The 16,349-nt window shown below is 32.2% G+C and overlaps 1 protein-coding gene across 12 annotated transcripts in view; it reads left to right on the forward strand.

The window, feature by feature from the left end:
* The window catches only part of LOC139527680 (apoptosis-inducing factor 3-like), a 63,983-nt gene that overhangs the window by 34,238 nt on the left and 13,396 nt on the right, over positions 1 to 16,349 (forward strand). For 6 of the 12 annotated variants that reach the window (XM_071323266.1, XM_071323267.1, XM_071323264.1 and 3 more), the window contains exons 3-12: positions 716 to 1,572; positions 5,971 to 6,308; positions 9,050 to 9,159; positions 10,483 to 10,592; positions 12,378 to 12,504; positions 13,188 to 13,300; positions 13,959 to 14,045; positions 14,434 to 14,525; positions 14,842 to 14,972; positions 16,088 to 16,203. In XM_071323266.1, the coding sequence (XP_071179367.1) occupies positions 716 to 1,572; positions 5,971 to 6,308; positions 9,050 to 9,159; positions 10,483 to 10,592; positions 12,378 to 12,504; positions 13,188 to 13,300; positions 13,959 to 14,045; positions 14,434 to 14,525; positions 14,842 to 14,972; positions 16,088 to 16,203 (2,081 nt within the window). The remainder of the gene's footprint in view (positions 1 to 715; positions 1,573 to 5,970; positions 6,309 to 9,049; positions 9,160 to 10,482; positions 10,593 to 12,377; positions 12,505 to 13,187; positions 13,301 to 13,958; positions 14,046 to 14,433; positions 14,526 to 14,841; positions 14,973 to 16,087; positions 16,204 to 16,349) is intronic. The other 6 variants (XM_071323272.1, XM_071323270.1, XM_071323271.1 and 3 more) reach the window with 2 other exon arrangements.

A 16,349-nucleotide genomic window follows, 5' to 3' on the forward strand; every position in this document is an offset into this window, starting at 1 on the left:
TGGAAAGCCAAACATAGGTGAAAAGGTGTTGCTTTACTGGTAGCAAACAAAGGATGTGTCAACAATTTTAAAGTTTTCTGCTTAAGTCATTTTGATAGGAATAACTTGTGATAGATCTAGATCAATGCTATCTTCTATAAGGTTGCATTTTTGTCAGTTCATACAAGTTTGCAGACTACTTTGAGGCCTAGGTCCAGCAACTTTGAATTGATTAGAAAAGTTGTTGTCCATCAGATTGTCCTTTTGACAAATTTTCTGTCGACAGGCGAGACATATCTCTGTTTGAACAGTTTATTATATGTAATCATCACCTCCAGACAGTTGTCTTGTTATAGTGTAATAAAGATTATGGATGGATGTCAGTATTCATAATGATATCTCTATCAAAAACATTATTTAGATATATTTGAGGTGTGTATGTACATGTATTTTATACCAAAATATTTTTAAAATTTGGATTTTTATGTTTTCTAATATGTGCATTATAGCTTTTACTTTTAGCCTAAAAACAGAATGATGTATTGCAAAGTGTAATAGATATTAAGTACTGTCTTGTTTGAGTGATTGTATAAATAGATCATCCTTAAAGCTTAGAAAAAGGTTAAGCTGTGAATTTACTTGGAAGTAAAAAGCTTTTGGACATTTTTTTTTAGAATCGGAAAAGAATATTTGAATTTAAATGTAATTGAGTAAAATATTTTTTAATTTTTGGCAGGTACCAATCCACAGAAGGCATCTCACAAAAGACCAAAGTCTTCAAATCAGCGTGAGTCACTGCTTCTGTCAAGGAATAGTACAAATATTGACGATAATACTCAGCTTAATAACAAACCAAACGGAGAGAAATCACCAACTGAGCACAAACCAGATAATAGGGGAGATAATTCAGTGGAAAATAAGAAATCTGACATTAATGGAATTGCAGATAACAATTCAAATTTAGAATCTCACGAAAAACAAAAAGATCCAGAACCACCTGTTGTGATTGAAAATGATAAAAAGGAAGTAGAAACTTTAGATTCCAAGGTAGAACTTTCTGAAGAGATTAAAGTTGATAGTGCTAAAGACAGCTCCGAGTCAAACGACTATAATCCTAAAGAGGAGAGTGATCAAATTGATAAAGCCTTAGAGGACTATATTGAGTCACAAAAAGGGGAGGAAAATAAAGAAAAGGAGGATATTATTAGAGAGGAATCTGAAGTAAAGGAGGAGGTAACTGAGGAGAGTGAGCAAACTGTGACAGTAGAATTTATTGAATCAAAAGAGGAGGTTCTGAAAGAGGACACTGAATCAAAAGAGGATAATCAGATTAGAGAGGAGGCGCAAAAGGAAGATAGTGAAACTAAGTCGGAAGTGAGAGAGGATAGTGATAAGGAGGTAGACATAGTTAAAACTGAAACTGAAGACATAATTCAAACTGAGACTGAATTTCAGGAGGTAGAAGTAATCAAAACTGAGACTGAATTTCAGGAGGACGTACAGGCAATTGTTGTTACTTCAGATCAACAAGTAGAAAGTGAGGTAAAGGAAACTGTTGAAGAAGAAGAGGAGAAACAAGAAGCTGAAACTGAGGTAAAACAAGTCAAAATGTTTGTTGACATTCAATACATTTATAATTCTTACATTTTAAAATTTCTCAATGAAAAAGAGATCTTGTTATGCGTTTACTTTTCTACATTGGCTAGAGGTATAGGGGGAGGGTTGAGATCTCACAAACATGTTTAACCCCGCCGCATTTTTGCGCCTGTCCCAAGTCAGGAGCCTCTGGCCTTTGTTAGTCTTGTATTATTTTAATTTTAGTACAATTTGGAAATTAGTATGGCGTTCATTATCACTGAACTTGTATATATTTGTTTAGGGGCCAGCTGAAGGACACCTCCGGGTGCGGGAATTTCTCGCTACATTGAAGACCTGTTGGTGACCTTCTGCTGTTGTTTTTTTCTATGGTCAGGTTGTTGTCTCTTTGGCACATTCCCCACTTCCATTCTCAATTTTATGCATGTAAAGACACTAATATAAAAATTGCTGAAAAAAATATTTACCAGAGTTCAAATGAAGTTAAAGTAAGCAACTAGAGGCAAACATATGGCCATCAACAATGAGAAAAGCCATGTATAGTCTGTAGATACTATGTATGTTTTATAAAATTGATTTTCCGATTTTTTTATTTTATAATTGCCAGTATACATTAATATTGTGCATACATAGTAACCAAACATAAAACTACATGATATACCCTAAGAAACTAGAGGCTCTAAAGAGCCTGTGTCGCTCACCTTGGTCTTGTGCATATTAAACAATGGACACGGATAAATTCATGACAAAATTGTGTTTTGGTGATAGTGATGTGTTTGTAGATCTTATTTTACTAAACATTCTTGTTGCTACAATTATTTCTATCTATAATGAACTTGGCCCAGTAATTACAGTGGAAAATATTTTCTAAAAATTTACAAAAATTTATGAAAAATGTTAAAAATTAACTATAAAGGGCAATAACTCCTTAAGGGGTCAATTGACTATTTTGGTCATGTAAACTTATTTGTAGATCTTACAAAAAAACGGCAAAATTTCCTTAAAATTACCAATTCAGGACAGTATCCTAACAACGGGTTGTCCGATCCATGTGAAAACATCAGGGCAGATAGATCTTGACCTGATAAACAATTAAACCCTGTCAGATTTTCTCTTAATGCTTCGGTTTTTGAGTTATAAGCCAAAAACTGCATTTTACCCCTATGTTCTATTATTAGCCATGGCAGCCATTTTGGTTGATTGGCCAGGTCACGCCACACATTTTTTAAACAAGTTACCCCAATGATGAATGTGGCCAAGACCCCAATGATGAATGTGGCCAAGTTTAGTTTAATTTGGCACAGTAGTTTCAGAGAAGAAGATTTTTGTAAAAGATTACTAAGATTTACGAAAAAATTATTAAAAATTGACTATAAAGGGCAATAACTCCTTCAGGGGTCAACTGACCATTTTGGTCATGTGACTTATTTGTAAATCTTACTTTGCTGAACATTATTGCTGTTTACAGTTTATCTCTATCTATAATAATATTCAAGATAATAGCCAAAAACAGCAAAAATTCCCTAAAATTACCAATTCAGGGGCAGCAACCCAATAACGGGTTGTCGGATTCATCTGAAAATTTGAGGGCAGATAGATCTAGACCTGATAAACAATTTTACCCCATGTCAGATTTGCTCTAAATGCTTTGGTTTTTGAGTTATAAGCCAAAAACTACATTTTACCCCTATGTTCTATTTTTAGCCATGGCGGCCATCTTGGTTGGTTGGCCCGGTCACGCCACACATTTTTTAAACAAGTTACCCCTATGATGATTGTGGCCAAGTTTAGTTTAATTTGGCCCAGTAGTTTCAGAGGAGAAGATTTTTCTAAAAGATTACTAAGATTTACGAAAAAATTGTTAAAAATTGACTATAATGGGCAATAACTCCTTCAGGGGTCAACTGACCATTTTGGTCATGCTGACATATTTGTAAATCTTACTTTGCTGAACATTATTGCTGTTTACAGTTTATCTCTATCTATAATAATATTTAAGATAATAACCAAAAACAGCAAAATTTCCTTAAAATTACCAATTCAGGGGCAGCCACCCAACAACAGGTTGTCCGATTCATCTGAAAATTTCAGGACAGATAGATCTTGACCTGATAAACACTTTTACTGCATGTCAGATTTGCTCTAAATGCTTTGGTTTTTGAGTTATAAGCCAAAAACTGCATTTTACCCCCATGTTCTATTTTTAGCCATGGCGGCCATCTTGGTTGGTTGGCCGGGTCACGCCACACATTTTTTAAACTAGATATCCCAAAGATGATTGTGGCCAAGTTTGGATTAATTTGGCACAGTAGTTTCAGAGGAGAAGATTTTTGTAAAAGATTACTAAGATTTACGAAAAATGGTTAAAAATTGACTATAAAGGTCAATAACTCCTAAAGGGGTCAACTGACCATTTTGGTCATGTGACTTATTTGTAAATCTTACTTTGCTGAACATTATTGCTGTTTACAGTTTATCTTTATCTATAATAATATTCAAGATAATAGCCAAAAACAGCAAAAATTCCCTAAAATTACCAGTTCAGGGGCAGCAACCCAATAACGGGTTGTCGGATTCATTTGAAAATTTGAGGGCAGATAGATCTTGACCTGATAAACAGTTTTACCCCATGTCAGATTTGCTCTTAATGCTTTGGTTTTTGAGTTATAAGCCAAAAACTGCATTTTACCCCTATGTTCTATTTTTAGCCATGGCGGCCATCTTGGTTGGTTGGCCGGGTCACGCCACACATTTTTAAACTAGATACCCCAATGATGATTGTGGCCAAGTTTGGTTTAATTTGGCCCAGTAGTTTCAGAGGAGAAGATTTTTGTAAAAGTTAACGACGACGGACGCCAAGTGATGGGAAAAGCTCACTTGGCCCTTCGGGCCAGGTGAGCTAAAAATGGCTATAACCATACCTACCCTAAGAAAAAATGGCTATAACCATACCCACCCTAAGAAAAAATGGCTATAACCATACCTACCCTAAGAAAAATGGCTATAACCATACCTACCCTAAGAAAAAATGGCTATAACCATACCTATCTCACAACAATAAATATATAAATGTACTTATTATGTTTATTCGTTTTGCTTAAGGAGGCTCGAGGGTATAAAAATTTCAGAAAAAAAATAAACATTTGTTTTTCATTACAAATTTTATTTATTACCTTTTGTAGTTGTTACTTTATCATATGGTACAAAAATTATTCAAAGCTATCAATTCGTGTTAGCCCCAGATGACTTTTAAAATGTATACATTATTGAAAAAGTTCCAAATTATCTCCCTTTGGTTGAAAAATGCCATTTTTTGGCTTTAAAATTGAAATATCTTTTTTAACTCATCGGTGACCTATATTTTTTAATACAATTTCCATATAAGCTGTACTTAAACTAAATTATTGTAAAATTTGAGCGATTTCTGTAATAAATTTCTTTTTTTATTTCGATATCATCTTTATTTCTCCTATTACTTCAACAGAAAAAAATCACCTTTACAAAAATGTATGCTTCTTTCGAAGGCAGATTGTGAGCGCAAATGAACGGTGACCCCACTTTTTTATTGTATTTGTCTATTAACTATAAGATAAAGTTCATTTATAGAAAAATATAGAGAAATCCTATATAAATGATTTAGACCCGCGAACCCCCTTAAAGTAAAATATTGACATGATAGTATTTACTTTGAAAATGTCTTGGGGGAAATAATATGGTAAATGAGAACTTGATGTATTTATTGTCAAATAATGTTCAACTGCAGGTAAAAAACGAGATTTCAGATATAAAATGGAAAAATTGCATATTAATTATACTGCTTCAATTTTAAATGTGTACTATCTAAATATATGCAAAGATCAGCTGATCATATTATCATGATTATTTACATTAATAAAAACAGTGAAATAATTTTTGGAAATGGAAATCGCAACAAGGAGTATGGATAACATTTTGTTCATGTTATAAGATGCACTTTTTATAGACATGTACATGTAATTGAATAGAGGAGTTTAGTAGAAGCTAATATGAACATGCATTAAAAAGATTATTCTTGAATGTGTAATTTTCCCTTTTACCATGCTTACATTATAACTTATCAATCAAGTTGCACGACCTTTAGGAATTAATCAAACTGTTTTAAAATCAATGATGTTGACATTTGTTTAAAAGATTTCACTGAATACATTGAAGAACAAGTTCAAATAAATTGATTATAAATTGTGAAATAACCTTTAAATCCTCGTGGTAATGTAAGTTTGAATTTAAGTTTGTTATTGTCACGATTATTGATGTTTATATACAAAAAAGAACAGTCAGTATTTTATAAATAGATGAATACTTTTTTATAAAAATTGTCATGCATTGCAAGTCTTACTATTAGATATTTTTCTATAGACTATTCAGGATACATCTGAGAACACAGAGGATAAGCCTGTCGTAGAATCAGAAACCGTTCAGTTTAACACTGTTATCAGCCTAGAAACCACACCACCAGGATCTGACAGATCCCCTCAGGAGGCAGACACAAGAGAGGGGGCAGTAGATTTTATAGAACCCCAAGTGGATATTGTACCCCCTGCAGACCCAGCTGTTCCTGTAGAGGAACCTACATTACCAGAGTCTGCATCATTAGTGTCATCAGAGATTGTAGTCCAAGTGTCGTCAGAAGCTGATATAGACATGTCATCTGTTGAAGCTGTTGTGTGTGGGGTGGATGACCTCAAGGATGGAGAGTAAGTTACAGTGCATTCTGGGAAGGAAATCATTAATGGGGGACTTTTGAAAATTAGGACTTTGTTTTGAAGTGGTAAATACAGTTACATAAACAAATGTCAGCTTATTATGCATATATGTTAAATATGCATTATGCACAAAAATTGATTCCTTTGTGATTGTTTCAATTTGGACATAATTGTGGTTACACAATGCAAGGTGACTAAGTCCTGGTTAACAGTTTTTTTTTAGTTCAAGAATGATTATATAACAAGATATGTAAAAGTTATACAAATATAAAAAATAGTTTACCCTTAGATTTCCTTATTGATTTATGACCTCTTTAATTAATTTTCACCTAATTCATCTGAATGGGCACATCCATCTTAATGTGTCAACATTTCAAAAGAAAAGAATTTTGAGAAATTTAAATACCAATTTATTTCCCTTGTTTTACTGACTTATTTAAATTTTGTTGTGTATAAAAGTGGAGGATTTTTTCTGTTTCAGATTTCAGTAATGGCATTCCATACACTAATTACCATATATTTGAATGAATAATAACTTTCGCTAAAGAAAAAATGAAAATTCTCTTTAGAAGAAGATTTTATTGTTTATCATCCATCAACATGATAAATTATCTCTCAAGTTTTTAAGTTTTCACTTATTATTCCTAAATTTTATACTGAATATGATCCCAAGATTTTCATTGTCAGAATACATAGGACTGGAGTTAGAAAAAAAAAACATAATCTACTTAAAATAATGTTATAAACATGATAAAAGGCAAATGCAAAAAAGTCTTGAAAATTTTGAAAATGTTTTTACTAGAAAAGGCTTTTCTATAGTGTGAAAGAATATGATATTAAACCTTTTTCTTGTGCTGAAGAATTTCCTATTTAACATGTTGAAATCACAAATATAGCCATACCCGTAGCAAGAAGGGTTCGAGGGGTTCGTCTGAACCCCCCTTGAAACCAAATAAGCACTGTTAAAGTCAACGTTCTGTTCAAATTGTGACTGTTAAAGTCGAGTTCATGAGTCCAAACAACCCCCCCATGGAAATTCCTGGCTACGGGCCTGATAGCAAATATACCGAATAAACTTTTAAATGAGCATAACTTTATTTATAGGCCACACACAAATGGTTACATGTTTTCTACTGCAACAGGCTTATATAAGGAATAAATGTTGGGTTTTTTTTAAATATTTTTTTTCTATAATCTCAACTTAATTTTAATATGCAAATTTAGATTTTTTATCTCTATTAAATTTATGTACAACTTGTTTTAGACTTGAGGCTTAAGATCTTTGCATATTTTTGAGACACTTCCTGTCTATATTCGATGAACATATGTTGACCTCTAGATGTCTTTATTTTTGTTATGGCATATGGCATGCTATTTGATGCATACCCCACATGCCTTGTTTTCATATTTTGACAGAAAAATTGGCTTATACAGTGCTTATTATTGATCTATATCCATGTCCCTCTATGACTATGTACAACATTTCGAAATATTAAGGAATTTTTTGTACAAGAGGAAAATGCGTACATTTTTTTTATTTGGCCTATATATGCACCTGAGCTGTTTTTGTTTCACTTTTTTACCTAAACAAACATCTATGTACAAACATACGTAATTTCTTGATTTATTTAGAATTACTCAGATGATTTAATACATTACACAAATTAAGAGACATTTAGAAACAAAAACATAGCTAAAACTTCCTGGAGAATTCTTAGTTGTCAAGTACAAACTAGTATTTAACATATTTGTCATGTTCTGTGTTAAAACAAACATTTTAGTTTTAAAATAATTAACTGATAAAAGAATATTATTGTCTGAGATTCTTCTGTTTAAAACTATATTGGTCTTTTATCTCTATATTATCTTTTAATTTGTCTTTTTTTGCAGAAAAAAAACTTATCAAATTATATGACATAGTCAGCATTTTATTGCCACAAACACATATGACATAGTCAGCATTTTATTGCCACAAACACATATGACATAGTCAGCATTTTATTGCCACAAACACATATGACATAGTCAGCATTTTATTGCCACAAACACATATGACATAGTCAGCATTTTATTGCCACAAACACATATGACATAGTCAGCATTTTATTGCCACAAACACATATGACATAGTCAGCATTTTATTGCCACAAACACATGTTTTTGAGAAACCACATTGAACACAAAATCCATATCTGAACAAAATAAGACTAGACTTAGTGTTAAGACCTTTTACTAGAGGTAGAAACATGTTAAATATAAAATAAGAAGATGTGGTATGATTACCAATTAGACAACTCTCCTGAAGAGACCAAATGACAAAAATTAACAACTTTGATCGCTGTATGACCTTCAACAATGAACAAAGCCTATACCACATAATCAGCTATACAAGGCCCCAAAATTACAAATGTATAACAATTCAAATACTTACTGCATGACCTGGAAACAGAGATTGAAGTTTCAATTATAAGGAACAATAAATCATAAGTTGAATAAAAACAATTAATACAAAGGTCAAAATGAAAATAAGAAAATTTAAAGACAAAAAACAGTCAACAAACCACAGCAAACATGAGTAAAGACTGTAAAACAAGATCTACACATGATATAGGGGTAGTGTCTAATGCAGGTCAAAATCTCAAAGACTTCCATTTGATGTCTTCCTCACTTTCACTTGGACACAAGGTTAGTTTTGCAATGTAAATGTTAATTTTTCTATACTTATTTTACAGAATGAGAGAAGTAGATGTTGGAGAGGGAAAAGCTTTACTGGTTAAAGAGAATGGTCAATTCTATGCTATAGGCAATAAATGTACTCACTATGGTGCTCCCCTAGCTAAAGGTTTGTATCAATGAGATCAAAGAGAATGACCAATTCTATGTTATAGGCAATAAATGTACTCACTATGGTGCTCCCTTAGCTAAAGGTTTGTATCAATGAGATCAAAGAGAATGACCAATTCTATGTTATAGGCAATAAATGTACTCACTATGGTGCTCCCCTAGCTAAAGGTTTGTATCAATGAGATCAAAGAGAATGACCAATTCTATGTTATAGGCAATAAATGTACTCACTATGGTGCTCCCCTAGCTAAAGGTTTGTATCAATGAGATCAAAGAGAATGGTCAATTCTATGCTATAGGCTATAAATACTCACTATGGTGCTCCCCTAGCTAAAGGTTTGTATCAATGAGATCAAAGAGAATGGCCAATTCTATGTTATAGGCAATAAATGTACTCACTATGGTGCTCCCCTAGCTAAAGGTTTGTATCAATGAGATCAAAGAGAATGGTCAATTCTATGCTATAGGCTATAAATACTCACTATGGTGCTCCCCTAGCTAAAGGTTTGTATCAATGAGATCAAAGAAAATGGCCAATACTATGCTATAGGCAATAAATGTACTCACTATGGTGCTCCCCTAGCTAAAGGTTTGTATCAATGAGATCAAAGAGAATGGCCAATTCTATGTTATAGGCAATAAATGTACTCACTATGGTGCTCCCCTAGCTAAAGGTTTGTATCAATGAGATCAAAGAGAATGGATGGCCAGTTTTATGCTGTATATATATATATAAGAAAAAGATGTACTCAATATGGTGATCCTTTTGCTTAAGGTTTATATCACTGAAGGCAAAGAGAATGGCCAGTTCTTTAGGCTAGGTATTTAATTTTATGCCGTATCAGTTGATGACATCACTGTCACTGATACTTTGTGACAGTGATGTCATCAACGTTTTTTTCATGGTTTTCTACGGTTTAAAATGGAATTTAGAATTAAATTATAAGAAATGACTAATATTTTTTCTGTCTATTCGAAATAACAGAAAAAATGTGGTGCACACTGTTAAATAACCTGCTACGTGCATTATTCAGTGTGCACCACATTTTTTTATGTTATTTCTTCATAGACAGAAAAAATATTACAGTCATTCCTTAACTAAATGTGCACTTGCATAAGGTCCATTTTAATCCAACGCAGCTTATTTGTTAGCAGCATTTCTGGAAATTGCAATAGTTATTTTTTTATCCATTGATAGTTTTCAACCATCACAATAATAAATGAATTCAAAAATTTGTTACATGTCAGATCTACATCTTTATTGTTTTGCTCAAAGCATTAGTTTCAATTTGTAATTAAAGGTGATAACTATGTATTTCAGGTGCTTTAAACAATGGAAGAGTTCGTTGCCCTTGGCATGGCGCTTGTTTTAATGTAAAGACTGGTGATATTGAAGATTTCCCTGGATTAGACAGTCTTCCAAAATTTGATGTAAGCTTCATATTCCAACTTTTTCTTGTCATTCACAGTTTCATAAGCTGTGGACTCATTTACTTTCATGGGTATCAATTTTCGTATATTATTGAAAAAATAACAAATTTGTTCATGGACATTTGATTTTGTGATTATGCCAAAGATTGCACATAAGTTGATGGAAAATGTTCAGTTTGTTGAACTTTAATATTTTGATCAACCTATACCTACCTGCAAAATCCCCCCCCCCCCCCCCCCCCTAATAATAGGCTTCTAATGATTAATGAATTTACAGTAGTCCATCATGAGTAGGAATTTCTTTTTCTCTAATTTTGTGCTATTTTCACATTTCTTAATTGGTGTGAGAAAATTATTGCTCCTCAATAGTGAAATACTTGTTTTCCTCCGCAAATGATTGCTCAAAATTTAAATATGATATCAAATTTTCTTGGTTTCTTCTGAATCTTTCTAATGTTACATCATGAAAGAAGGTGACTATGCCTGATGAAGTCGCATATAAAGAACACAACTTTCGGCAAATCTTTGAAAAGGAAAGATAAAAATCATCAAAGAAACAGATTCAACCCCTATACTCTATGTATTAAGATATTGCCCCACTCTCAACAGTTAAATTTTCATATTTCAAACAGCTTGGCAAGCCTCACGCTTTAAATATTAGAATTTAAATGTCTCAAGTGGAGAAATATTGTAACACGTGTTGCAGTGGTGAAATATATATATTATAAATAGACATGTAGAATAAAGTAAAATTAAAGATTTGGTAGAAAATTTTCAATGAGACACCATTCCAACCCAAAAATAAAGCCAAATACATATCTAAGACATGAGAGCAATTTTAGACACAAATGGAAAAATAGTATTTGTTAAATTTGAATGTCATTGCCTGTAACCTTAATGGTGGTTGTTATTATTATACCCCCCCTTTAAAAAAGGGGGGGTATACTGTTTTACCTCTGTCTGTCAGTCCGTCCGTCCGTCAGTCAGTCAGTCCGTCCGTCCCATGAAACTTTCGTCACATTTTTCTCAGGAACTACACATCCATCCTTTCTGTAATTTGGTACCAACATTTATATATGTCAGCCATACCGTGTGATGCGTTTTCAGATTCATCACTTGACAACTTCCTGTTTACCGAACACTTGTCTGATTTTACACATGATAGCCAAGTTGAAAATTTTCGTCACATTTTTCTCAGGAACTACAATACAAGGATTTCTGAAATTTGGTTTCAGGATTTATATAAGTCAGCTATACCGTGTGATGCGTTTTCAGATTCATCACTCGACAACTTCCTGTTTACCGAACACTTGTATGATTTTACACATGATAGCCAAGTTGAAAATTTTCGTCACATTTTTCTCAGGAACTACAATACAAGGATTTCTGAAATTTGGTTTCAGGATTTTTATAAGTCAGCTATACCGTGTGATGCGTTTTCAGATTCATCACTCGACAACTTCCTTCTCAGGAACTACAATACAAGGATTTCTGAAATTTGGTTTCAGGATTTTTATAAGTCAGCTATACCGTGTGATGCGTTTTCAGATTCATCACTAGACAACTTCCTGTTTACCGAACACTTCCATATTTTTACACTATTAATATTATCCACTTGCGGCGGGGGTATCATCAGTGAGCAGTAGCTCACAGTTTCACTTGTTAAAACTCTTTAAAAAGTTTTTTCTTGGCTTCAATGTACTATACTTTAAAGAGTGTTAAAATTTGACTGCACAAGAAATTGATTTATGGAATAAAATTGAAATAATTTCTTTTCTGTTTTAGGTAACAGTTGCTGATGGCAAAGTTAAGGTTAAAGGTGACAAGGCACTCCTGACTTCAAGCAAAGTTCAAAAGTCAATGTGCAAGCATTCAGCAGACAACCAGAAATCAGTTCTAATAATTGGTGGAGGTTAGTAATATAACAAATCATATATATACTGATGACAATATTTGTAGAACAGCACATTCTCAGATTCCAATAAGATGTCTACTTACAATGAGATGTGTCCTTCCCATCTCTCCATGACAGACTCTAACATACACATTGCAACATTGTCACATTTGTAATCTTCTTTTAATTTGGTAAAGCAATAAAAAAAAAGTTAACAGATATCTGGGTCAGAACAGACTTCTATATAGATAGAATGTTTATTCACCATCATATGAAGAGTATTAATTGAGGGGGATAGGAGGGGTCCTGATCCCGAAATCCCGGGCTTAAAAACACGAAATCCTGAGGTCCCGAATTTAAATAAATTGAATTCCAGACATCCAGAAATTCGAAAAAAGATTTCCAGGATCCTGACGGTCAATTCCGAAATCCTGAGCATAAAAACACCCGATCCCAGAGTCCCGATAAAGGTTCTATCCCCCTCATTAATACTATATTTCATTTCTTAGTAAGAAATTTAAACTAAGAAGAAAGCACAGTGCTTTAGTTCTTTCAATTATATGGAGGATATTTAAATTTTCAGTTATTTCAATTATATGGAGGATATTTAAATTTTCAGTTATTTTTTTAAATTATATGGAGAATATTTAAAGTTTCAGTTATATAAGTTGATGAAACTTTTCAATGATGTATGATTGTAGGCCCAGCATCTGTTATGTGTGCTGAAACATTAAGAAAGGAAGGATTTACTGGTAAAATCACCATAGCAACACAAGAAAGACATTTACCATATGACAGAATTAAACTAAGCAAAGTTTGTACATTATTGCTATTATTAGTCATAAAGGAAATTTTCATTTGTACACCTTATGGTTGAATTATATATGGAGGGAATATTGAATGAATAAATATTGAAGTTAACTTATCAATATCTACAGGGAATCAAAGTAAATTGTTTTAAGGGGACATATGCAGTGGGCATTTCTTCACAATGCTCAAGAAGAATAAGGGATAATGTGTTTACTTGTCATTTTCCATTTTAAATCTGCAATAAAGCATCTAAAGAAAAAAAATTATACTCTGCTGCAAGTTATGTGGTCCAAGTTAAATTTTGATATGCACTCATCAAGTATAATTTTGGTACCAATAGGTTATAATCTGTTTTAATCTAGTTTACTTTTGTTATTAATAAAAAAAACATTGGAATGATTTCCTTGTTGTGACAGTTGACTCTTAAAAGGAAGGCCATTAATCTACTCTATACCTACAGAGCAAAAATTAAAAAATTCTAGACTAGATACCTTGTTTGGGACATTGTCATAATACAACAAACAGCTCTATGAAATCTGAAAAATAGAAAATTAGTTGATTTAATAATAAATTGAGTCACAGTCTAAGGGAGATAACTGTCTATTTTTTTTGGAATAATTTCTAGTAGATGTTTTTTTTTACCAAAGATTATTATTTTTCAGGCCATGGATTCTTCAGCAGATGCTATTGCACTCAGAAATGCTGACTTCTACAAAACAAATGGTATAGATATCCTTAATAATAAAAAGGTAAATATGCTATATCTCTTCTAACATACTTTTAAAAGTCTGTTTTAGATAGATTTGTTAGTTGTAGACTGGGAACAAGAGTTTTAAGTTAATATACTTCAATGCAATGATGGTAAAGTATCCTTATTTTGACTCTGGTATAGACTGTTTGATAAAGGAACAAAAATATTACATTTATTATGGAAATGTGTATCCGGATGAAAATCATGCATATTTATATTTTATCGGATAATGCAATGTCAATGGTAAATATTGTTAAACCTGTAAGGCCAGAAAAAAATATGTGTGTTGCGGGAGGGGGGGGGGTTCAATAAAAAATATAGGGGTTTCAGTTGGAAATAATATTTGAATATTTGAGTGTAACTTGGGGTACATTATGTATTTACAGGCAACTTCAGTAGACAGTCAGGCTAAGATAGTTAAGTTCGAGGATGAATCATCTCTCAATTATACATCACTAGTCATTGCCACTGGAGGAAAGTAAGTATATATAATCAATTCTAATATGACAGTCTCCTTTTGCTTTGGAAACAAAGCCATGTTCTAATTGCAACATCATTTATGTTTTGAACAATGCCAGAGACCAAAATGAAAAGAGATGAGGTGGGGGTTAGCAATTTAACGATCAAAGAAAATTGTCATAAGACAAAAGTCATGATTATTTCACACAGAATACAATTTTTTGGGTCGGCAATTCTGTTTAGACCTAAATAAACTTGTTCGGCATGCATCAATGTTAATAACTTAAAGCCTGTTAAATATTACAGAATTTTAATCAGATGTTTATTTTTAATAGACCCAGACAGTTACCAATTAATGGTGCTGATTTTGAGAATGTTTGCATTCTGAGGACACCTGACGATGCAAATAAAATAGCTGAAGCCGCAAAAGGCAAGAAAGTGGTTATTATTGGTTCCTCTTTCATTGGTAGGTATTAACTTTGTATGGGAAATATTAACATGACTACGAAAATATTTCTTCAAACATACAAAAATCACAGAAACAAAAAAATATAAAACAAATTCAGCTAACCTGTGAAAAAAGAAAATAATTTTGTATTTTTTTGGAAAAATATTTATAGAAACAGAACAGACTAGTCTTTCGTAGCTTTACCTTAATTCATATGAATCAACCCAAAATATGAATTTAAAATTAAAATTTGTTTCCAAGAATTTATAATTTTTTTATTATCTTTGTTATATTACTTTTAATCTATATTTATACTTCAGGAGACTTACATATGTGTTGAAAGTAATAGTAATTTATTGAGTGTAATAATTTCTGAATCAGTTATTATTTATATCATGTTTTATAAAGTTTATTGAGCACCTTCCATGCTTTGTAGACAATAAAAAATGTTAGAAATAGATTTTTTTGTAAAAAAAAAAGATAATAAGAAATTACCTTTATAGAATTAGAAATAAGTTTTCGATACTGTAGTTTTTGCATGAACAGCTTAAAACTGAATGTTTGCTTATTACTGCACTAAAAGTTCTCTATGTTTCATGTGAACATGGTAAAGTTATTCCATCATGGAAATTTCTTTTATGTTTGTCATGAACTTTTCCTGAGAAATTTTGAAAATTGCTGTTCAAAATCTTAAAGAATATCTCTCTGTGTTCTAAGTGAAATCCTACCTGATAAAATCCCTCCCTACTACAAAAATAAATAAGATGGGAGATCAAATTCACTACGACAGCAACCCTAAATCAAAATTTTTAATTGCCTTTATCTTGTCTTCAATCCCTTTGTCTTCATTTCAAATATAGTAAAAAAACTCACACTATTTTTATTTATTTTTGGACACAAAAAAATTTAATGATTGGTTAACCTGTATTTAAGTGTCATTGTGACTGTTACTGTATAAATAGAAGTGCTACATGTTTTCTTGTCCAAAAAAAAGAATTAAGTACAGTTTGTTTTAGCACATATTTTTTCACTGAAATCATCATATTTGACAAAAGTTTCATAATTTTTTGGAGAAAATTGAAATTCAAAAATTATAGAAATCTGAGAATAAAGTGCGGTGTCTGACATTTAAGGTATGGAAGTAGCAGCATTTTTGTCTGACAAAGCAGAGAGTGTGTCTGTAGTAGACATTATTAAAGTACCATTCCAACTGGTCCTTGGTGATAAAGTAGGATCAGTCTTACAAAAGGTACAATGTTACCCTCACTTAACCATTGCTTGGTGGCTTGCTTCTGGCTTCTTTGGTACATAATTTGTTGGCAATTTTGGTGAAAGTCTGTGACTAAAGAAAATTTGCTATCAGCAGATTTTTGGTCAATATTTTGGCATAACATT

The sequence above is a fragment of the Mytilus edulis genome, chromosome 6, assembly GCF_963676685.1.
Source record: "Mytilus edulis chromosome 6, xbMytEdul2.2, whole genome shotgun sequence".
NCBI classification, from domain to species: Eukaryota; Metazoa; Mollusca; class Bivalvia; order Mytilida; family Mytilidae; genus Mytilus; species Mytilus edulis.